This window comes from Zootoca vivipara, chromosome Z (genome assembly GCF_963506605.1).
Source record: "Zootoca vivipara chromosome Z, rZooViv1.1, whole genome shotgun sequence".
In the NCBI taxonomy this organism is placed as follows: Eukaryota; Metazoa; Chordata; class Lepidosauria; order Squamata; family Lacertidae; genus Zootoca; species Zootoca vivipara.
In genome coordinates this window covers 12,344,733-12,367,406 of record NC_083294.1, presented here as the reverse complement: position 1 = coordinate 12,367,406, position 22,674 = coordinate 12,344,733, and the positions used below count along the sequence as shown (strand labels likewise).

Genomic DNA, 22,674 nt, shown 5'->3' with positions numbered 1-22,674 from the left:
GCTTTTGGAAAACTGTCCTTGAGGCAGGGAAAGGAAGAAGGAATCACAATGGACTTAGTTCCTCCCCACTCCCAAAATAAGGCAACACATTCCAGGAAAGGTTTTGTGAATGTGTGATTCAAAAATCCTGCATGCTTGGGGTTCAATGATTTCAGGGCTCTGAATGCCCTTTCCCCTAACTCCTAATACTGTATTTCAAAGTGGATTACTGTACTCAAGAAGACCAGGTATGCATGTGCATTGCTGCATGTAGGAAGGTAAGAAGCTGCCTTAAACAGAGTGAGACCATTGGTCTGTTTACACGGACTGGCAGCCCCATTGCAGGATTCCAGAGAAGGTTCTCTCCCAGCCTTCTCTCAAGATTGAACTTGGGAATTTGTGCATGCAAGGACTAAATTAAATGGAAACACAGGAAGCTGCCTTATACTGAGTCGCACCATTAGTCCATCTAGCTCATTGAATGGACAGGCAAGCAGCTCTTCACAGATCCAGGCAGGGGTTATTCCCATCCCTACTGAGGCTATTGTGAGCCCTGTGGGGACCTCTTGGCAGGGCTGCTCAGAGCGGGAGGAGCTGGGTCTTGGGGAGGAACTGGGTCTAAGGCTTCAGATGGAACCCATACAAATGATTGTGCTCACCTCGTTCTTCAAAAGGGGACCTCAGGGGGCATGGCAAGCGTGGGGACAACATATTAGTTTCCTCCTAGCCATGGACCTCAGAGCTCTGATATAACTGCTGATCCATGCGCCTTGTATCTATGTTTGGGCAAAATTCTTATTGAATTTTGGAATAAAGTCTTTGCCAATAACTGTGCTGAGAGTCCATGTATTGTATTCGTGAGTGGTAGCCAGGACAGGGCCTTTATTTTGTGCAAAGCAGATGCTCTGTGGTTGAATAATTGTCCTTCATCTAAATATAAAGTAAGGCTTCAGTCCTCATGATTCTGAATAGAAGTTGCCAGGGACTGAAGTTATACCAGTGCCTCGCATGCTTTTCATTAATATGTGCATTATTATTCACATGTCCCCTTAATATACACATCCACTGTTGCATAACTGAGGTGCAAAATTCAGAGAAGTGCAAATTTCAAAGGATACCTACATTTCAGTTCATGGATTGTTTTAAAGTGCCATTTTAATAGATTTGTATTCAAATGGGAAACAAATTTTGCCTGCATCCCTACCTTCCCATGATGATTAATAATAGCATATTATGAAAGCTGAGATATTTGTAAATATTGATGACCTGCTATCTTCCCACTTCATAAGTGAACTGGAATTTAAAGAGACCAGTTAAAAACATTCACACAGCACACAGCCATATAAACTTCAAATCCTCTATTTTTAAAACCAAGACAAGAATTTTCCAAATGATGTATTTACAAAGGCTTTCCATTTGAAAGAAATCAGTTGGAATAAAAGCACCTGTTTGAAACCCATTTGATGGCCCATTGTCATCTGTGGACTGCAAAAGCTGGCATTATATCCAGACTAATGAGTCCTTGGGTCAAAGGTCAGAGAGAGGAAATGGTGGCTGGTGCCCACTGCAACTGCTAGGGCAGAAGGCAGGGAGCCCAATACAAGGTGGAGCCAGAGTCAATGACAGACAGAGCCAGCTAATTCTAGTACTGTACATATTTCCCTCATCTTTCTCCCTGCAGAATTCTACAAGGGCAACACTGAAACTGAAGAGACACCCAAAACAGGAAGAGCCACCTGCTGGTGGAAAAATGCAGCCAAGTGAGGTCCGGTGGGGAGCAGACTGAGGTTGGTTGGGTAGAGTCCCATTCACCCAAATAGGCAGCCACTAATGCAGGCAGAAATTCTGTTGCCACTTTGGGTGGAAAAGGATTGGCAGACAGTTATTTCTGTCAAGCAATGGGAGAATCTTCTTTTTCACCACTTCTGTGTTGTTAGCTCTGATCCAAGAAACTGATATTTTGACAAGGTAATGGGAAGAAAGGGAAGAAGACTTGCTGAAGAGGGTCCCCCCCCCATCCTTCTTTATTGCAGCTCCTTCCCCCACACCCCCACTCTAAATAAATCAATGGAGCAGTGGAAATAAACTAGACCAGGTTACATGGCATATTTAGGTTCAGTCAACCATACGACTTCTGTTTCAGTCAATTCCATGGCTATGGGAAATTGTACATTTTTTACTCCCTTTTAAAAGGGCTACATGTTTTGGGGTGGAGGGTGGGGAGGAAAAGAATGAAAATTTGTAAAAAAAAACAGCTCCAAAACTGCAAGCATAGGAATTGGAAGAAATTGTACTATCTGTCATGGGTGCCATCCATTAGATGTCCACCATTTAATGACAAAAGTGTTTATCGTATTTATAGGGCGTTAGTTTTTGGTTTTTCCACAATACAGTCTGAAGCTCTATAAAGACCTGCAAAACTGGTTTTGACCTAGCACAATGGCAGACTCCCAAAAATGATGTACAGAAACGCCACTGAACTCGTCTTCCTGAGGATTTAAACTTTTTATACTTTAAGGTTTTATTTATTGTTGCAAATAAAGCAAGCCCCAACCAACCATAGGGACAATGCCTGCTGAAATTCATAAAAGATTTGAATACTATTTGCAGTGTCCAACACTATAATCTGTACACTGTTAAACTTATATAACATTCTGTTCTGCTCCCCCCGCCCCCTTTAGACTCATTTGTCAATGCCTGTCCATGGGAACATCTCCTTAGGAAATGGGCGGATCTGGCATTTTTGGATTTTCTCCCTTTCTCTTTCTTCCAGTTCAGTTCCTCGCATTTCCACACCAGTCTGTAATTTATTTTAAAGTCCTTGTGAAAGTTGATTGGCATTTTAGTGCAAATTTCTCCCTAACATGTACATTTTTGCAAAGTAATCTTCCCTAATAGAATGCATTGCTGTATGTTCTTTTCACCAATACAGTGGTATCTCTGGTTGCAGATGGGATCTGTTCCGGAGGTCCGGTCGGATCCCGGGGTTTCCGCAACCTTAGGACCGCTTCTGGGCACGCGTGCGCGGCAAAACCTGGTAAAATACTTCCGGGTTTGCCGCTTTCGCATCCCGAAGTTTACGAAACCAGAGGGTTACGTAACCGGAGGCACTACTGTACATGCATTTCTAGGCACACTTTACTCCCAAGCTTGCATTCTTGTACACGTTACCTGGCTGGAGAACTGCACTGCAAAGTTTGGAGAAGTGTGAATTTTGGAAGGGTGGCTGTGTTTCAGTTTGCATATTGTTTCGGAAAGCGCAGTGGGATAGATTTGCCTTTAACTGCGAACTGACTCAAATCCCTCCTACATCCTGACATTTCCTCCATGGTATTGACCTTCTTCCTTCTTCCCCTCCCTCCGCGCCATGTTCCTCAAGCCTCCAGTTCCTTGCACTGCCAGGGATGGTGCTCTGGAGCACTTTTAAGGAGGCCGTCTCACTTCCTGCTGGAGCAGCTGCTGGGCAGGCTCCGGAGGATGGATTCCAGGTTCTGCTTGTCGCTCTGGATCTCCGCCAAGTCCCTCTCGAAGGCCTCGATCCGCTCCCGCTGGGTTTCAGCCTCATGCTGCAAGGTGCTCAGCTGCTGGCCCAGAGCACCAGATCCCGCCAGGTTTGACTGCAAGTGCTCCAGCTGGCTTTGGCTCAAGTTCAGTGCAGCTTCTGACAGAGCACTGTGATCTATGTTGCCTGGCCAGGGAATGGGGTGGGGATAGGAAAGAGAAACACATTTATTTATTATTATTTATTTCAATCATTTGTACACCACTTCACATTCTCTGCCCCCACCCAAGCAGTTTACTACTTTAAAACATCAACTAAAACCTTATAATGTGCTAAAATAAAACATGGCCAATTATAAAAATGAAACATTGCTGCTGAAGATCAAATAGAAAAATGCAAGGAAGATCCACATTTAAAGCATCATAATAGTCAGGAAAGAAACATATTCCCTGAGCATAAAGTGGAGTATCCAACTAATGTGCCCTGCTAGTGCGAAGATTTCCCACTTACACCGTGGGGCTTCCCCCCACTCCCCGCACACATCCTCCACCCTCTCCAGAGGGTTGGGGAAACCCTTGGAACAAGTTTAGTAGAGGACGCGTGGGGAGGGGGAGCAGAGGGGAAAGTCCTGTTGTACAAACAGAAATCCTTGTACTGGCAGGACTGTGACTGAGCACCACTATGGATGCAACCCCCCCCCCCAAAAAAACTCCACACTTTACAAATAAAAGCCCATTTGTTTTAAACTGTTTGGTTCACCTTCACCACCCCTTACCCTGCAAGAGTGTGGCGCTCTGCATCTTTTTCTGACAGGCAGAAATTAAAGAGCTCCTGAGAATGTGGCACAAAGCTTCACCTCTCAGGTAGCAATCCTAGTGAGAAGTATAAATGAAACCTCCATTCTTGAACTCTCTTTCCCTCGAAGTTCCTCAAAGCAGGGTCATATCTAAAGTTAGTCCTACACAGAGTAGACCCACTGTAGTTCATGGACATGGCTGACTTTGGTCCATTAGTTTTCAATGGGCTTACTCTGAGTAAAGGCTTATCCACACTTAACTTTCCTCTGTTCTTTCCAGGCTGCCCTCCCTGCTCCAGAACTTTCCCTGCAAAAACCCACTCTTTAAAGGTCAAGTGGAGCAAATGGCAATCCGTGTGTGGGGAGGGGGGCAACAAGAAACCGAGCTCTTAAGCGCAGAACTGTGCCTGGAAAGAGTGAGGCAAAAGGTAAGTGTGGATAAGCCCTTAGACTCAGTTGGACTCAATCCTGCAACCTCTGCCTTGATCCTAAAAGTCCCAGTTTGACATTAGACAGATACCCCATAACTATATTGTTGTAGACACTTGTTGAAAACTTTTTTGTACCTAGATATGCAATCTAGATACCTACAGGTGTTTTAAAAGCTTTATTGGTTTGTATCTTTGATTTTAATGATGATGGCTCTCCATATATTTGGGTTTTTAAAATATACTTGTTTCAATGATAAAACACCTCCCAAACATAAAAGCTGGGCACCTTTCCATACACTTTGCTCAACTGACATGTCTCTTTTAGCACTGGAGGGTGTTCCAAATAATAAATCTGTAAAATATACTGCAGCTTTAAGTAAGGCTCAGGTATCTATCTCAGAGTCCCTGATTTCTTCTGTCTCATAGGCTCATAAAATTGTAGAGTTGGAAGGGACCCCCAAGGGTCATCTAGCCCAACCCCCTGTGATGCAGAAATCCTTTGCCTGAAATTAAGAGTCATGTGCTCTACTGACTGAGCTATCCTTCAGAGCCCTTAACCACAGCCTTGCGAGCAGAAAGCTTTGCCCATCATGGACCTGGTGGTGGCAGGGGAGAAGTCTGCCTGCTTAATTTCTACCTGCCAGGCTTTGGTTCAAGGCACAACATTTGGCAAACACTGATTAATCCCCAAAGGCTATTAGGATTAAAGTTCACTGTAATTCTTGGAAAACTTTATGAAAAAATGGTGACTAGTTTTAAAGGAAAGGCTGCCCTCTCGTGGTTTGGCACAGGAAGTGCTGAGCTTTCAGCTACAGCACAGGTGTGCCCAGGATGCTACTGCAGGAGCAAGGAACTGGATCTGATGGCCAGATCTTTAATTCTCCTAAACCAGGCATCCCCAAACTTCGGCCCTCCAGATGTTTTGGACTACAATTCCCATCTTCCCCAACCACTGGTCCTGTTAGCTAGGGATCATGGGAGTTGTAGGCCAAAACATCTGGAGGGCTGCAGTTTGGGGATGCCTGTAAACACACCCTGTAAAAACCAACTATGACAGGTGGGTGGGGCTGCTGACCTGTCAATCACCTGATGTTATAAAGCTCAACATAGACAGTGAGCACCTTTGCAGAAGCACCTGCAAATGGACAAAACCAGGGCAGGCCACAGGCCACACACAGCTTTGCCATTCACTGCTGCTCTTTGCCATCCCCACTAGCCGCTTGATGCATTCATTTCATTCTGCCTAAAATCAGGGCCAGCCATGTTCTCTGGACTTATGAGGTTCACTGTGCTTCCTTGAATTGCTTGCAACCAACTATTCTCACACCACACCCAATGGAAATGAAAACAGCCAAGTGGTGTTGGTTGCTCACCGAGACTGGTGAGCAGGCTGTTCAGTGTCGCAATGTCCATCTCCAAGGAGCCCTGGGCATTTCGGAGGCTCTTCTCAAGATCGTTCATCTCCGCTGCAACCTTCCGATGAGATTGTCTGTGCGTTAGAATTGTAGGGTTGGCAGGGACCACAAAGGTAACTTTTAACCCCTTGACACGTGCGACAGTGTCCTGGTCAGGGCTGGAGAATCTCGGGTCCAGAGGACAAAAGCAACCCTCTAGGCCTGTCCCTATCCAGCTCTTGGGGCTCTCCTGAGGCCCTGCCCTGCTCTCCTTGCTACACACCCAACTCTAGGCATTCTCTGCAACCTCTCCAAGTGCTTTTGCCTCCCTGGAATGCATCCTTAAACTGTGGCAATGCTTTTCACTTGCCTGGATGGAAAGATGTATGGTGGGTGGGTGGGTGGGTGTCCAAACCTCTGGTTTTTGGATGGCTAGTATGTAACCTCCTGACGAACGCACAGCTCACATCCATGGCTCTGCCCAGCTTTGCCTTTGGCCACGTCTGCCATAGACAATCAGTCCATGGATATGGCTCTAGAGATACCACAACGTAAGACATGGAGCCCATGTTGTAAAATGGGGAACCTCAGAGCCAGGGGCCAAAAGTGGATCCCCCAGGCTTCCCTATCTGGCCATTGGGACTGTGCCCAGGCCACGCCTCTCAAGGGCCCTACTCTGCGCCTTCCTCTAATGATTTCACATGTCCTTGAACTGGGATGATGCCTCTTGCTTTCCCGCACCCATCATCAGCATTCGACCCCTGAAAGGCTGTATATGAAGGAAGGCAGCCCTTGGGCTGAAAAACGCTCCCCATCCCTGGCATAAACAAACAATATTCAGAGTAAACCAAAGATTTGTGGAAAGTGGGGTCATGTTCTTTAAAAAGGGATACCACAGGAAACTCAGGAAGCTGCCCTATACTCAGTGAGACAACTGGGCTCCATCTAGCTCAGTATTGCCGACACTGACTGGCAGTGGCTCTCCAGGCTTTCAGGCAGGGGACATTCCCAGCCCTGCCTAGACATGCTGGGGATTCTGCATGCAAAGGAGCTCCTCTGCCCCTGAGCTATGGTCCTTCAACATCCCTAGCAGAGCACCCCCTCCAGCTAACGAATCCAAAGCATCACTGACTTGTCCAGGTCCAGCGAGGTTGTTGTTACGTTCTTCAGACTCATGCTTCTGCCTGGAGGCTTCTGCCACGGTCAAAGCAACACGTGCCTTAAGTTTATCTACACGCCTTTTCTCCCACTTTGCGTCTCTGAGTGTGTACTGGGCCCTCTGTTGAAGAGGATGATAAAAAACAGGTGAGGAGGATGGGTGGCTGTTGAGGGCCATTAGAGGGTGGGAAATCTAAAAGAAATAGCAGGCAGGGTCAAGCTAGGGTGGTGTCATGGTTAACAGCAGCATGCTAGGACCTGAGGGTTCAAATCCCCATTCAGCCCTGAAGCCTGCAGGGTGCTGTGGGCTGCTGCAGCCTCTATGCTCAACCTGTGTGTTTGTAAATGAACACAAATAATATGAGGCACTGGGAAACCCCCAGGGAACTCCTTCCAAAGGAAACTAAACCCAGGCAAGCCCTGTGCCCCTCTGGAGGACCTCACCCCTCAGGAGAAGTGGGCTGAACTTAACAGTAGGCCTTAAACTTCACAGGTGTGAGCTGTTCATACCTTAGCGCCTTCCTTCGCGACTAACTCTGCATTGTTGGCAGTTTTCTGGGCTTCAGCAGAGACTGAAAAGGAATCTCCCAGAATCTTCTGAGCTTGTCTGGTCTTCTTCTGGGCCTCTGCTATTGCCCGATCCCGCACAACTGTCATTTTCCTGCTTGTGGCAGACTGGCGCTTGTGACGTGCACCCAACCTCTTCATCCCTGTTGGCAAGGGAGTAAAGAGCTTGGTTGTACTGATTATGATATTGAGATCCAGTGTGGTGTAATGGTTAGACTTAAAACATCGGACTAGGACCTGGGAGACTATGGTTTGAAGAAGCTAAAATGGAAGGATTTTGTGTGTGCTAAACTTAGGATGGAAATCACAGCCAATAGGAAATGGGAGCGGAATATATTGAACTGGGCATGAATTAATGAATATATAATAAGCAAATAACTACCGGTATGGATTACTGTTTTAATATATGACCATAGCGGAGAGACTACTGTGTGAATAAAGATGAAGGATTTATTGTTTCTCAACATGGAGGAAGGGTTGTTAAAGTTTTTGGAGGTAAAGGTTATGCTGGACTGGAGGAAGACTATTGTTGGCACTTATTAACAGCAACAGCAACAATAGGAGAACCCCTTTTAGACTTTTTGTGTGGAAGGGAACAGGAATTAACTTGAGGCATCTGGGTCTGATAACTGGGGAAATATCGCCTAGTAGAAGGAGTAGCTGGATATCATTCTGGATTGAATACTTCAAATCTCTCTCTCTTTCTTTTCTTATCTCACTCTTGTATTATTTTTATCTTCCTGTTTCCTTTTCTTTCTTTTCTTTGTTTTTGCTTCTGTTTTTTTATGTCCTTTTTTATGAGTCAATGAGGGGACTGTATGCAAATGAAGGTGATGGCTAGCTGGTGAAGGACCCTGTGTGAGAGGCAGGGAAGGGAAGTTCTTCTGGGGTGGGAGGCTGGGAGAAGAAAGGGAAGCTCCCAGGTGAGAGATAGGAGGGTCAACCCCTTTCTGTGGGTGACAAGAGTTAAGATCTACCTTTACGGAACAGAAAGCATGCATTTGTGTAACTGCTACACTGACAGTTTAATGTTCTTCAACATCAACTTTGTTGGACTGGTCATGTTGTCAGGATGTCTGATTATTGTCTTCTAAAGCAACTACTCTATTCCCAACTCAAGAATGGAAAGCGAAATACTGGTGGATAACAAAAGTATACTAAAGGGTCACCACACGGAAGATGGGGCAAGCTTGTTTTCTCCTGCTCTGGAGGGTAGGACTTGAAACAATGACTTCGATTTACAAGAAAGGAGATTCCAACTAAATATCTGGAAGCACTTGTTCTATAATGGAACAGACTCCCATGAGAGGTGTTGGACTTTCCTTCCCTGGAGGTTTTAAAGTGGAGGTTGGATGGCCATCTGCCATGGATGCTTTAGCTGAGAATCCTGCATTTGCAGGGGGTTGGACTAAATGACCCTCAAGGTCCCTTCCAACTCTATGATATGGCTGTCCTGGCAGGGGCCGGTGGGAGCCCGGTCCAAAAACATATGGAGGGTTCTAGGTTGGCCAAGGCTGATCTAGATATTGTTATGGCTAAAAAATGGCCGCTGTTTCTTTAATGATAAAAGAACTAAGTCAGCATGAGTCAGCGGCCTACAATGGCTCATGCAACCTCTCACCTAATTGTACCTGTATATATAGAGTGGTCAATGTTAGTGGTGTTGGTGGGTTGGTTGGTTAGAGAAAGCTGGTGGTGTTGATGTCTGTACAGTTGGTTGTTTTGCAGTTAAAGACTTTTAAGAATAAAAGCAGAAAATACTCTGCAAGGACACTCTTTTCGTGGAGTCTTTTGTGCCGGCTAGGGTCCGAGGACCAGGTAAAGCAGGCAAAGGAGGTCAGAACCTTTGCTATATTTTTTCAAAACACTGACAGATATAAGTCAAGGTAGCCTACTCATCAGGGAGGTAATTGATCAGGCACTCTTTTCTTACCATCCAAGGTAGCCAACAAGTTCTTTGCTTCAGAGAGCACAGCCTCCCCCTTTGAGAGCGATGAGGATGCCTGTGTGTGGGTGTCATTTGTCCTTTGCCATAGCTACAAAAACCAAAAAGGATCAGGATTTCCCCCACCATCTGTTTTGCCTATTTGTTCATTTCACAATGTTTATATACTGTTTAATTATAATAAAACCTCTAAATATCCACACACAAAAATTTAAACTTTGAAGCTATCAATAAAATACACTTTAAAACAGGTATTAAAAACATCCACAAGATAATTAAAAACAACAGTAAGGATTAAAAGATTAAAACACAGGTTGGCTTGACCTGGACAGCCTTGATTAAACAAAAATGTTTTAAGTAAGTACTGTACAGCAAGGGTACCCGCCTTCTGTCAATCAGCAGGGAGTTCCAAAATGTAGGTGCTGTCACACTAAAAGACCAACCATCTCCACACACAGTGTTGGAGGCAACCTAGATTTTGTTTAAATGCACCATTATTATTTTAAAAAGAAAATCCATTAGTTTGCCAGAAACATGCCCTGTACCCAATAAAAGCACAACCCAATCTTGTTATCAAAGCAAGAAAGGGGAGATAGAAAACATCTGAAAGTCTGCTCTTAAAGGAATGAGAGAGAGAGAGTGTGTGTGTGTGTGTTAAGAAAGAGGCTGGGTTACAATTGTAATGGTTCCAAAATACATTCACAGTGATCCAGCATTTTTATATTTATATAAATGCAGGTGATTTGGACCATGTGCACTGGGAGCTCTCCCATCCACTGTGGAAGCCTCAATTGAGGGAGGTCTTAACGCGTGTTCCTGTAGGCATAGGTAAAGGTAAAGGGACCCCTGTCAGTTAAGTCCAGTCGCAAATGACTCTGGGGTTGCGGCGCTCATCTCGCTTTACAGGCTGAGGGAGCCGGCGTTTGTCTGCTTCTGCAGACAGTTTTTCCGGGTCATGTGGCCAGCAAAACGAAGCCGCTTCTGGTGAAGCCAGAGAAGAACACTGAAATGCCGTTTACCTTCCTGCCGGAGCAGTACCTATTTATCTACTTGCACTTTGACGTGCTTTTGAACTGCTAGGTGGACAGAAGCTGGGACCAAACAGCAGGAGCTCACCCCATCACTGGGAATCGAACCGCTGACCTTTTGATCAGCAAGCCCAAGGCTCAGTGGTTTAGACCAGCGTTTCTCAACCGCTGTTCCGCGGCACACTAGTGTGCCGCGAGACGCTGGCTGGTGTGCCGCGACGTGCGGCGACGAGAAGGGCGATTTGCATTGTCACGTGGTGTGGTAGCTGTTGAGAGCTGCGCTCGCCCTGCGTCGTGACCCGGCCGGCTTCCTTTCCGGTGGGTTAGTGTTGGTTATTGGCGGCCGCCAGGCACGTGACAATGCAAATCGCCCTTCTCGTCGCCGCACGTCGCGGCAAAATTTAGACAAACTAAACTAAAATTTAGACAAACTTAAAGAAGCTGGCTGGATGAGCTCAACCTGAAACTTGCTGAGCAAAGGATTGTGCTGGCAGAGAAATCAGCGGCTTGTGAAGCCTTATTACAGGAGATTGCAACCAACACAGCAATTGGCAAGTGTTTCTTACAGTCATAATTATATAGTCAATATAGGGCGGCACAGAGTTAAATTTTTTAACTTTTTAAATGGTGGTGTGCCTCGTGATTTTTTTCATGGAACAAGTGTGCCTTGGCCCAAAAAAGGTTGAGAAACACTGGTTTAGGCCACAGCACCACCAGCCTGCAAAATGGATTAGTGTTGAAGCCATGTATGCAACCAGAAAACAACTCCTCTTCCAACTCATTCATTTGTATAAATATTCCTCATGGTCCTCAAACAAAATATGGTTTGTTTTAGCTATGTACTGAGAGTCCTGGAGAATCTTATGAGGTCAGTATTTTGGCATTGATCCTGAAGCATTCTCAGTCAAGCTGGGATAGGGGGAAACCAAGGGTCATTTTCAGGATTCAGTGTGATTGGCTTTACCCATTGGCTCAATATCATTAAATTTGTTAGGTTTGCCAATGTCACTTTTGGGGCTCTTCATGGCAGAGGACCCCCTTTGCTTTCCACTTGTCTAAGAAAAGCAGCTCAGAGCAATATGCCCATTACTAACATCATTACTGTCTTATTCTTTTCCTGCTGCTATTTGTTTGTTTTTATTCTGTTGAGAGAAAGGGAGGTATAATTGTTAGAGCACTGGCCTGGGACCAGAGAGACCAGGGTTTGAATTCTCATGCAGCCATGAATATCACTGGGTGACCTTGGGCCAGTAACTGCCTCTCAGCCTAACTTTCTGCCAACCTAGCAGTTTGAAAGCATACCAGTGCAAGTAGATAAATAGGTACCGCTGTGGCGGGAAGGTAAACAGCATTTCCAGGTGCTCTGGCACTCGTCACGGTCCTCCGTGCACCAGTAGGAGTTTAGTCATGCTGGCCACATAACCTGAAAAGCTTTCTGTGGACAAAGGCTGGCTCCCTTGGCCTGAAAACCAAGATGAGCGCCGCACCTTTGACTGGACTTAACCATCCATGGGTCCTTTACCATTACCTACCTTACCTTAAAGTGTTGCTGTGATGATAAAATGGGGAGAACCATGTACACCACCTTGAGCTCCTTGGAGGGAAAGGTAGTATATAAAGTACCGGTAAGTAAGAAATAAAGCTTTTCTGTGCACGGTTATTATTCATTCATTAGCTTAGTGGTTTTCAGCCCATCTAGCCCAGCATCCTGGTCTCACAGTGGCAAATCGGACGCCTGTGGGAAACTCACCCACAAGCCTCACCTGACTACAAGAGCCCTCTCCACTCCTGTGATTTCCATTAACATCAGGGGTCCCCAAACTAAGGCTCGGGGGCCGGATGCAGCCCAATCGCCTTCTCAATCCGACCCGCGGACAGTCTGGGAATCAGCATGTTTTTACATGAGTAGAATGTGTCATTTTATTAAAAATGGGTTATTTGTGGGGCATAGGAATTCATTCATATGTTTTTTCAAAATATATTCCGGCCCCCCACAAGGTCTTAGGGACAGTGGACCAGCCCGCTGCTGAAAAAGTTTGCTGACTCCTGAGTAATGTATTCAAAAGCGGTACTGCCTCCAACCATGGAGGCAGAGTATTGTCATCATAATATTTGCTTTTGTAATCTCAGGAGTGAATGGCACCCTCTTGTGGACACATGTTGCCACTTCCCCAATGTAAACAGCAGCACTCACTAAGAAGAGAGGGATTTTGTACTTTTCAGGAGTGAATAGCAGCACCCTCTTGTGGACAAGTATTGCCATTTGGTCAATGCAAACAAAAGTGGTAAGGACCTAGCAGAAGACACCAAGAAGATGTGGCAAGAATACACAGAGGAATTATACCAGAAAGATATGGAGGTCTCCTACACCCCAGGTAGTGTGGTTGCTGACCTTGAGCCAGACATCTTGGAGAGTGAAGTCAAATGGGCCTTAGAAAGCACTGCTTATAACAAGGCCAGTGGAAGTGATGATATTCTAGCTGAACTATTAAAATTTTTAAAAGATGATGCTGTTAAGGTGCTACACTCAATATGCCAGCAAGTTTGGAAAACTCAGCAATGGCCAGAGGATTGGAGAAAATCAGTCTACATCCCAATCCCAAAGAAGGGCAGCGCCAAAGAATGCTTCAACTACCACACAATTGCACTCATTTCACACGCTAGCAAGGTTATGCTTAAAATTCTACAAGGCAGGCTTAGGCAGTATGTGGACCGAGAACTCCCAGAAGTGCAAGCTGGATTTTGAAGGGGCAGAGGAACCAGAGACCAAATAGCAAACATGTGCTGGATTATGGAGAAAGCTAGAGAGTTCCAGAAAAACATCTACTGTACTTCTGCTTCATCGACTATGCAAAAGCCTTTGACTGTGTCGACCACAGCAAACTATGGCAAGTTCTTAAAGAAATGGGAGTGTCTGATCACCTCATCTGTCTCCTGAGAAATCTCTATGTGGGACAAGAAGCTACAGTTAGAACTGGATATGGAACAACTGACTGGTTCAAAATTGGGAAAGGAGTACGACAAGGTTGTATATTGTCTCCCTGCTTATTTAACTTATATGCAGAATTCATCATGCGAAAGGCTGGACTAGATGAATCCCAAGCCGGAATTAAGATTGCCGGAAGAAATATCAACAACCTCAGATACGCAGATGACACAACCTTGATGGCAGAAAGTGAGGAGGAATTAAAGAACCTTTTAATGAGGGAGAAAGAGGAGAGTGCAAAATATGGTCTGAAGCTCAACATAAAAAAACCCCAAGATTGTGGCCACTGGTCCTAACACCTCCTGACAAATAGAAGGGGAAGAAATGGAGGCAGTGAGATATTTTACTTTCTTGGGCTCCATGATCACTGCAGATGGTGACAGCTGTCACGAAATTAAAAGACGCCTGCTTCTTGGGAGAAAAGCAATGACAAACCTAGACAACATCTTTAAAAGCAGAGACATCACCTTGCCAACAAAGGTCCGTATAGTTAAAGCTATGGTTTTCCCAGTAGTGATGTATGGAAGCATGGGCGTACCCAGGATCAAAACTAGGGGGGGGCAAGGGGAGGGGCCAAGGCACGGAAGGGGAGGGGCCACAAAGTGGGCGGGAACGGCGAACTCGCGCTCCGCCGGGCTGTGCCCCTCCCTAGCAGCAGGGCTGGTAGGCGGAGGCGGAGCCCAGCCCAGCGGAGCGCGAGTTCAGCGTTCCCGCCCGCCGCGCCGCGCTCTCTGGTTCCCCGCCGCGCTTGGCCTTGCCAGAGGGCGCGACGGGGAGCTGGAGGGAGGGCGCAGCGCGGCGGGCGGGAACGGCGAACTCGCGCTCCGCCGGGCTGTGCCCCTCCCTAGCAGCAGGGCTGGTGGGCGGAGGCGGAGCCCAGCCCAGCGGAGCGCGAGTTCGGCGTTTCCGCCCACCGCGCCGCGCTCCCTGGTTCCCCGCCGCGCTTGGCCTTGCCTGAGGGCGCGCCGGGGAGCTGGAGGGAGGGTGCGGTGCGGTGCGGCGGGAATGGCGAACTCGCGCTCCGCCGGGCTGTGCTCCGCCTCTGCCCACCAGCCCTGCTTCTAGAGTAGGGCAGCTGCCCTAACTTGCCGCATGGTGGGTACGCCCTTGTATGGAAGTGAGAGCGGGACCATCAAGAAGGCTGATCGCTGAAGAATTGATGCTTTTGAATTATGGTGCTGGAGGAGACTCTTGAGAGTCCCATGGACTGCAAGAAGATCAAACCTATCCATTCTGAAGGAAATCAGCCGTGAGTGCTCACTGGAAGGACACATCCTGAAGCTGAGGCTCCAATACTTTGGCCACCTCATGAGAAGAGAAGACTCCCTGGAAAAGACCCTGATGTTGGGAAAGATGGAGGGCACTAGGAGAAGGGGACGACAGAGGACAAGATGGTTGGACAGTGTTCTCGAAGCCACGAACATGAGTTTGACCAAACTGTGGGAGGCAGTGGAAGACAGGAGTGCCTGGCGTGCTCTGGTCCCATGGGGTCACGAAGAGTCGGCGACTACACGACTAAACAACAACAATGCAAACAACAGCACTCAGCCAGAAACCCAGGAAGAGAGGGAATTGTGTCATTCCTGCCAGTGCAAATTGTCCTGGTTAGAAATGAGATGCAGCCCCAAGCAGAGAGTAACTCACTTGTTCCAACTCCTTCATCCTCTGAGCCATGCCCTCCAGTTTGGCCTTTGCAATAAGAGATCCATTGGCCACCAGGTGTTTATTCTGTTCTGCCAGGTGCTCCAGTTCATTGGCACAATGAGTAAGATTTTCAGCCTGCTGAACCAGGGGGTGCTGTAGGAGCAAACGCCGGAACAAGTTTAATTTCTATTAAGCGATCTGACCCAAGCAAGATGGTTTGTTGTTGTCATTACAGCATTGCCACCACTCAGTAGCTTTCAAACTGGCAATACAAAAATGAAACAAAAATCCCCATAGAATAAAAGCAAATTAGTAGAAATGGTGTAATACCCTTAGTAAAACAGCAACGGGAGATTATAAAAAGCAATCAGTGAACAACAGTTTTCTACCTGGGTATTAGTAAAGTTTCCAGGGAAAACTATAATTAAATTGGAAACTGTGTCAGCCAATAACAGCCAAATAGACTCCTCACAAGAATGAGGGATGTGGGGAAGAGAAAAACCTTTGCCATCTCATTTTGAAAGATAAGATTCATCCCCCAGAGTCTTCCCCACACCCCAAAGTCACTGGGTTGCATTCAGCTACCTCCTATTCAGAGTAAATCCATTGAAAATAATAGGAATAAGTCATGTCCATTGGTTTCAATGGGTCTACTTTGTGTAGCACTGCCATTGGCTACAACCCTTGGCATATCTTCCCTCCTCCCACCTTTTTGTGGCATGGTCCTGTGAAAGGGGGCAGGGAGAGTATTTAGTGCACATTTATTCCCTCTGCTCACCAGCTCTATGACAGTGATCTGTGTGAGGTTCTTTGCCATGTTGTCCTGATGGACTGAAGCAAAAGTCTCCTTAGCTTTGGCTGTAGCCTCTTCCATCCGGAAGCCAAGCTCCCCCTGTGCCTTTTGGATTCTCCGGTAGCTGTGAGAAGATGCCAAAGGAAACTGTGAGCCAATAGGGCAACAAAAGAAATAGAAAATCGATGCAGGATACACAACGACGTGGTCTGGGAATGGAAGTTCCTGAGAAAGACCAAGGGACATTTTTGCCGACTCAAAACTCCTAGTCATTATTTCAGAGTCACTGAAATCAAAATTTAAAGCTGACATCAAAGAGGAAAATACTAGCAAAACAATAAGGAGCTGGGTTCCCCCCCCTCCTTTTTGCACCTCATTTTGCCTAGATCAAAACTTGAAGCAAATTATGATGGTCCCTCATATGATGTTAATCATATGATTATGAAGATGGAGATAACATTTGTGGAGCAGATGAGCTGAACTGAAAGCATCCTCATTGCCTTCAGTCTAAACATATCTGTTCCTCTCTGAGGTTAAGGTTTGTTGAGGGGCAGAGAACACTTGCCTGCATGCTTGCAGGAAAAGATGGCTGTGGATAACACTGATTGGCCAGTTACAGGTAGGTAGCCGTGTTGGTCTGAGTCGAAGCAAAATAAAAAAAATTCCTTCAGTAGCACCTTAAAGACCAACTAAGTTTATATTTTGGTATGAGCTTTCGTGTGCATGTCCAATAAAGTATCTGAAGAAGTGTGCATGCACACAAAAGCTCATACCAAAATAAAAACTTAGTTGGTCTTTAAGGTGCTACTGATTGGCCAATTATTAAGATGTTTCTAATACTGTATATCTGTATTTCCTGCCTTCTAGAAGTGAGAACAGTGTAACTCAAGGTCAACAATATGGTGACAGACTGCAGATGCCTACAGGCTTCCCATTTGGGCACCCACTTGGCCACAGTGGGGAAAGGATGCTGGACCACATCCCCAAGAGCTCACCTCTCTTCCATCTGTCCCCTAAACTCCAGTGTTGCATTGTCCTCTATGATACTCTGCAGAAGGTGGTAGGTCTTACTGGACAGGAGCATGGCCTTTTGGGCAGTGTCTTCCACCAAGGCCGCAGCCTCCATATGGCTGTGGAGAGAGAAAACACAGTGACTTTGGCATTGCTGGCAATCTCACCAGTCCAATCACCACTAGTTGATTAATTGGGTGAACTACAGTACTCAGGATTTTGGGGGGGCAGAGGAATGTGCTTTAAACATATGGTGTGTACGCAGCCTTCATCATACTCAGGGCTACCCCACTGAAATCAGTGAACACATTAGTCCATTCTAAGTCGGAACTTATACATTCAACTATGAATATGTGAAACATACCTCTGGGCCAGCACTCTAGACTCCTGTGCCTGGTGGGTCCAGTTGGTGGGCTGGTGCGACATCTCAGCAGGAAACTCCTTTAAGGGAAGGAGGAAAAACCCTCTGGTTTTCTGGAGAAAACTCTCTTCTCTGGCAATACACTTCTGAAAATAATATACTCCTTGCAAGCTTCCCATAAACACAAGATGTGGGGCTAGAGCATCAATGGGGAACCTCTGGCTCAGGGGCCTGATTAAGCCTGCCAGATTCCCCATTTGGCCTGCCAGGCCATTCTGGCCAAGCCACACTCACCTGCTCTACACCCGCCTTCGGATATGATGCCAAGCATGCAGCAGGTAAAGACGTAGCTGTATATCGGGCTTCATAAGCTCTGACTATCAGCCAATTGCCAGGATCTGTGAAACCCAGCAGACAGTGCTGTACGAGTTCCAGATATAGTGGTATCTGGTGGTCAGTGGGGCTGGTGGGGTGTAACAGGAAGCAGAGTCAGAGACAATGAGAGGCGGAGCCAACTCATCCTAGTTTTGTCCCTATCATCCTTCACCCTGCTATTTTCTCTAAGGACTAAGGAGGAGAAAGCCAACAGACAGGGCCTCCCTCTGGACTGGTTGTAAGTAAGAAGGCAGGAAGGACGGGGATGGATAAGGGCAGACTGAGGTTGGTGGGGCAGTGTCCTGTTCTCCCTAATGGACCAGCCTTCAGCACACAGTGATCAGCTGATCTCTGGCACTTGGTGAGCTGTGCCTTTGCCCATGGACGCTTTTGAATTCTGCACCATGCCAGCTCCACTCTCGGTGGGGTACCATGGCATCCAGTGTGTCGGTGGCCATCTGGATCTGTTGTTGTGTGGACTGCAGGATGGGCAGGATGTCAGTGAGGAGGAGGCAGCCCTTGGTGCCACCCTGGTTGTCACAGCCCATAATCTCACTGGTGTTCCTCAACCGGCTCTCTGCATCATGCACTAGGCTCTCCAGCTCAGCAAGCTCTTCTAGGAAAGCCACTTTGGCACCTGCAGGGGACAAAAATAGCTATTTGCAATGGCTACTTCACATGCTTGTGGCTGTGCCAGAGAAAAGCTGGATATGGAGCATTATGGGATATGTTTGAGGGGGGAAGTTATCTGATCAACTCCCTCTCCCTTGTAGTAGTACCTTTGGAGAGGTACATAGCATATTGTGCATAGAGTGCAGGGCAGGAGGGTACAACATTTTAGCCTCTGCAATTGACCAGAGAACCAAGGGAAGCTGCTCCCTCTGCCTTGCAGGAAGAACATCATGGCTAGGGAGGACTGCAGAGGGCCCCAGATTCAATCCTCAACTTCTCCAGGTAGGGCTGCCTGAAACCTGAGACAGCTGCTGCTGTTCAGTGTAGACAACAGTGAGCTTGGCAGCCCAATGGTTTAAGGTAGCTTCTTACATTCCTTAGAGCTTGTTTGCTTCCTTCCTGGCAGAAGGAACACTTCTGGGAACTTTATAACCAGTGCTTCTTTCAGGGGGCTCTCAAGGGTACACAACACTGGCACCTTTTCTTTCTAGAAGAAAAGCACTGGTTAAAAGTGTGGCACTTAGTGTAACAACTTCATGGTGAGTACCAGAAACCATTTTTCTAGAAGAAAAGCACTGGTTTTAACCAAAAATCAGTGCCAGTTGTTGTCTTCCTCAATCTTAATTCCTTTTCCTTTTTGTTGTGCCTTTTAAACTGTAGGCCTGCCAATCACCTTTTCTCTCCCATTTTTGAGCAAGGTGTGGAACAAGGTAGACACACGTGAAATGCACATGAAGAAGACACAAAATGATCCATTCAACCATATACTTGACCTTTTTCAAGGCAAATCCTAGGACACTCGAGTTGCTAGTTCGATGAAAATTGGGAGGATTCTCTGTTGGTGGGTCTGAAAGTCCCTTCTAGATTTTTCCTGTGCTCTAACAGAAAGGGAAGACCCCTTTCCCACCCACCCAATCTCTTTACCTTTCAACAGGTAACGGCTGTGGAGAGTGTCACCCCGTGGTGCGTCCCGCAGCATGGCAGAATAATAACGTGCCCTCATCATGCCACAGTTTGGTTTCTCCAACCATGACTCCATCCTTGTCAACTTGGCCTTCAAATTGTCTGCCTGCAGGGAGAAAGAGAGCAATATGGGATGGCTTTCCAGGGAAGACAGACACAATCTAAAAAGACACCCTCACCCTGAGCTTGGGTTCCACAACTTGCTGCTTGCAGAGGAAATGATGCATTTGGGAAGAAATGCAGACATGATAGTAAAAGACAGTTGTACAATACAAAGGGTAGAAAATAGTTTATTTGATTAAGTTGTTGATGGTTGTTTTGATACCAGGGATCTTAAGGGATGGACAGTAGTCTAGAAATATAGTAAGGAAGTATTTTTGTTTTTAATGGGGTTAATTGGATGACTATACATTTAGCAAATCTGACTAAAACATCTGATTAGCTGATTGGCTGACTGACTGGCTGATGCAAGCAAGCAAGTGGTGGGTTTTACCTCTTCCTTCACGAGACTGTAGCAAATAGGGCACTCCAGGCACTGATTGCTCCCAGGGTCATAGAAATAGTTCACTTTGCATTGGTCACACTTGTACCCCACAAAGCCGCGCTTGCACACACATGTGCTGTTGTCATGACACTGGAGGGAGGCAGAACCGAGCTGGGAGCAGTTGCAGGCTGGAATTAAGAAAACAATATGTGTGACTCTTAATTTGGGGACAGCATGCATGGGAAGGAGGAGTAGAAGGGGAAAAGACATAGTCTGGTGATAGAGCACCTGCCTTGCATGCAAAAGGCCTCAGGTTCAATCCCTGGCATCTCCAGGTAGGAATGGGAGAGACCCCTGAGTCTAAAATCCCTAAGAGCCACTGCCAGTCAATGCAGGCAGTACAGAGCTAGACAGACCAGTGGTCTAACTTGGAATAAGATACCATAGTTTCCTACATACATCCCTTTTGATTCAAACAACACCCCACCTTTCCAGCTTTTTGGGAGGCTTCCGGAGGTGGGCAAAGGGAAGACAAATAGTGAGATTTGTTTTTAGGATAATGGAGTATCTCCAGCTCAGGGGGCACTTATTACTGCAGGATGTTCAATATCACTGTAATTTATGTGGTAAAAATGCATAGTTCATTCGCTCGCACAAGAGGCAATGATGGGCACCAACCTAGATGACTTTAAAAGCTGATTAGACAAATTCATAGAGGATAAGGCTATCAGTGGCTCCCTACCATGATGATTATGTTCTGCCTCTATCAGAAGCAGCAAGCCTTTGAATACATGCTGCTGGGAACTCAGGTCCCTTTGCCCCCCCCCTTAAAATGTTTGAGCGGGCTGGAGGAACCCAAAGTTGATGGGCATTGCTGCCTTTCTCTTTCTATTCTACTTTTGGACTTTCCCCCCCAACAAGCCCTGTAAACGAACTTGTAAAAGGGTGGCTGGATGGCAAGAGAGAGAAAACCATCAACATAATTTCTTATTTACCATTTCACTATTTACCCTACGCATAAGTGGGCAGGGTAAAGCTCTCCTCCTCCTCCTCTTCCTGCCCTTTACCCCAAGGACCCAGGGCTCATTACAACAATTAAATCACGATATTTAAAAGCAATTTAAATTAAAGCATACAGAAATAAGGTGTCCTAAAAATATGCCCAAGCAGACAAATGCATAATTTTGCAGCAATCAGATGCCTAGAAACTTGGGCTTGGAGAGAGTTGGGTTCAGAATAGCCTTGGACCAGCTGCTGTTTTTGAAAACAATCAACCTCACAGAACTGTTTTAGGGATAAAAAGTGGATTGAGTAGGGAATAAACCATCTCACCAGCTCTAGGTACCTCTGTTGCTAGGACCTGCCCCCCCATATTTTATTCAGATTGGCGCCCCTGCAGGATATCACAAACAGGGAGAGTGCTGTTGGGTCTTGCTTGCCGTTTCGCAAAGGTATGTGGTGGCCACTGTGAGAATGAGATGCTGGGCTAGCCTTTAGCTTGATCCAGACTCTTCTGCAGAGTGTTCCACATTGTGACTAATTTATCGGTCTCCACCCCATCCTTTTATGACAGATCCTCTTAATCAGTTGCATTCCAGGGGAGTGCAGGGAGGAAGCCCAAGGAGAAAGAGAGTCCTGCATCCATGACAAGACATTATAGCAAACTGTGAAGACGCTCAATCAGGCACTGGAGTTACCTCGGCATCCTTGGAATGAGAAGCCAAAGAAACCAGCCTGGCACTGATCACATGACACACCTTCCACGCCAGGTTGACAAGAGCATTGCCCTGTGAGTGGGTGGCAGTGGCTGTGTTGAGAACCTACTGGGTGGCATTGGCAACTGAGGAGGGGGAGAGAGGGAGAGAAAGAGAGAAGAAGAAACAGCTTAGAAACAGGTTATTCAATGGCCTGCTCATATAATCCTGTCTCTATGCCAGTGGTTCTCAAAGGGTGTGGTTTGCCGCAATGGTGTGGCAAGAGAGGATGGCAAGTGGGGTGGGAAGATTCAAGGACAATCAAAGGAAAATAACAAACATCTCAGAGTAGCAGAGTAGATTATACTATCCTAATATTATTTTTATTTATTTGCAGAATATGGATAGATAGCTTTTCAAAATCCAACAATGCTAGGAGTTGTTTATTTTTGTTTTCCAATGTATTTCTTATCAATAAAAAATTAGAAGTGGCACAAGCAAATTTTTATTCTGAAAATATGACCCAGAGGTAAACTTTGAGAACCATTGTTTTGCAATAAAATTTGCTTCCAGGTCCTTCTCAACCACACACTGTTAAGAATGGTTAAGTTGGCTCAGAAAACATACCGGACATCCTATGTGGCGGAAACACTATGGGACTGCCTGCCTGCCCTAATTAATTAAATTTATACACCACTTGACTGTAAATAGACCCTTAGAGTTTTATTGATAATTTTAATGTTTTGTTTTGTTTTTTGTAAACAGCTGTGAGGTTTCATTGCAATCGATTAGTACAGTAATTTTGAAAAACAACAACTACCCCAAAATGGGAAAAGCCTTTAAGGAAAGTAAAACAAATACTATAATTATCAATAAAAGTCAAAGTTCACT

The 22,674-nt window shown here is 46.1% G+C and overlaps 1 protein-coding gene across 2 annotated transcripts in view; it reads right to left on the bottom strand.

Moving 5' to 3' along the window:
* Nucleotides 1–390: 390 nt before the first annotated feature.
* The window catches only part of LAMC3 (laminin subunit gamma 3), a 98,580-nt gene continuing 76,296 nt past the window's right edge, over nucleotides 391–22,674 (bottom strand). The window contains exons 16-28 of one of the 2 annotated variants that reach the window (XM_060270544.1): nucleotides 21,787–21,929; nucleotides 20,099–20,277; nucleotides 19,567–19,711; nucleotides 18,402–18,607; nucleotides 17,599–17,675; nucleotides 17,219–17,353; nucleotides 16,209–16,347; nucleotides 15,431–15,583; nucleotides 9,761–9,863; nucleotides 7,771–7,970; nucleotides 7,235–7,381; nucleotides 6,082–6,181; nucleotides 391–3,667 (exon numbers count right to left, since the gene is read on the bottom strand). In XM_060270544.1, coding sequence (XP_060126527.1) covers nucleotides 3,417–3,667; nucleotides 6,082–6,181; nucleotides 7,235–7,381; nucleotides 7,771–7,970; nucleotides 9,761–9,863; nucleotides 15,431–15,583; nucleotides 16,209–16,347; nucleotides 17,219–17,353; nucleotides 17,599–17,675; nucleotides 18,402–18,607; nucleotides 19,567–19,711; nucleotides 20,099–20,277; nucleotides 21,787–21,929 — 1,978 coding nt within the window. In that variant the 3' untranslated portion in view covers nucleotides 391–3,416. Of the gene's footprint in view, nucleotides 3,668–6,081; nucleotides 6,198–7,234; nucleotides 7,382–7,770; nucleotides 7,971–9,760; nucleotides 9,864–15,430; nucleotides 15,584–16,208; nucleotides 16,348–17,218; nucleotides 17,354–17,598; nucleotides 17,676–18,401; nucleotides 18,608–19,566; nucleotides 19,712–20,098; nucleotides 20,278–21,786; nucleotides 21,930–22,674 lie in introns of both variants that reach the window. The other variant, XR_009557032.1, reaches the window with a different exon arrangement.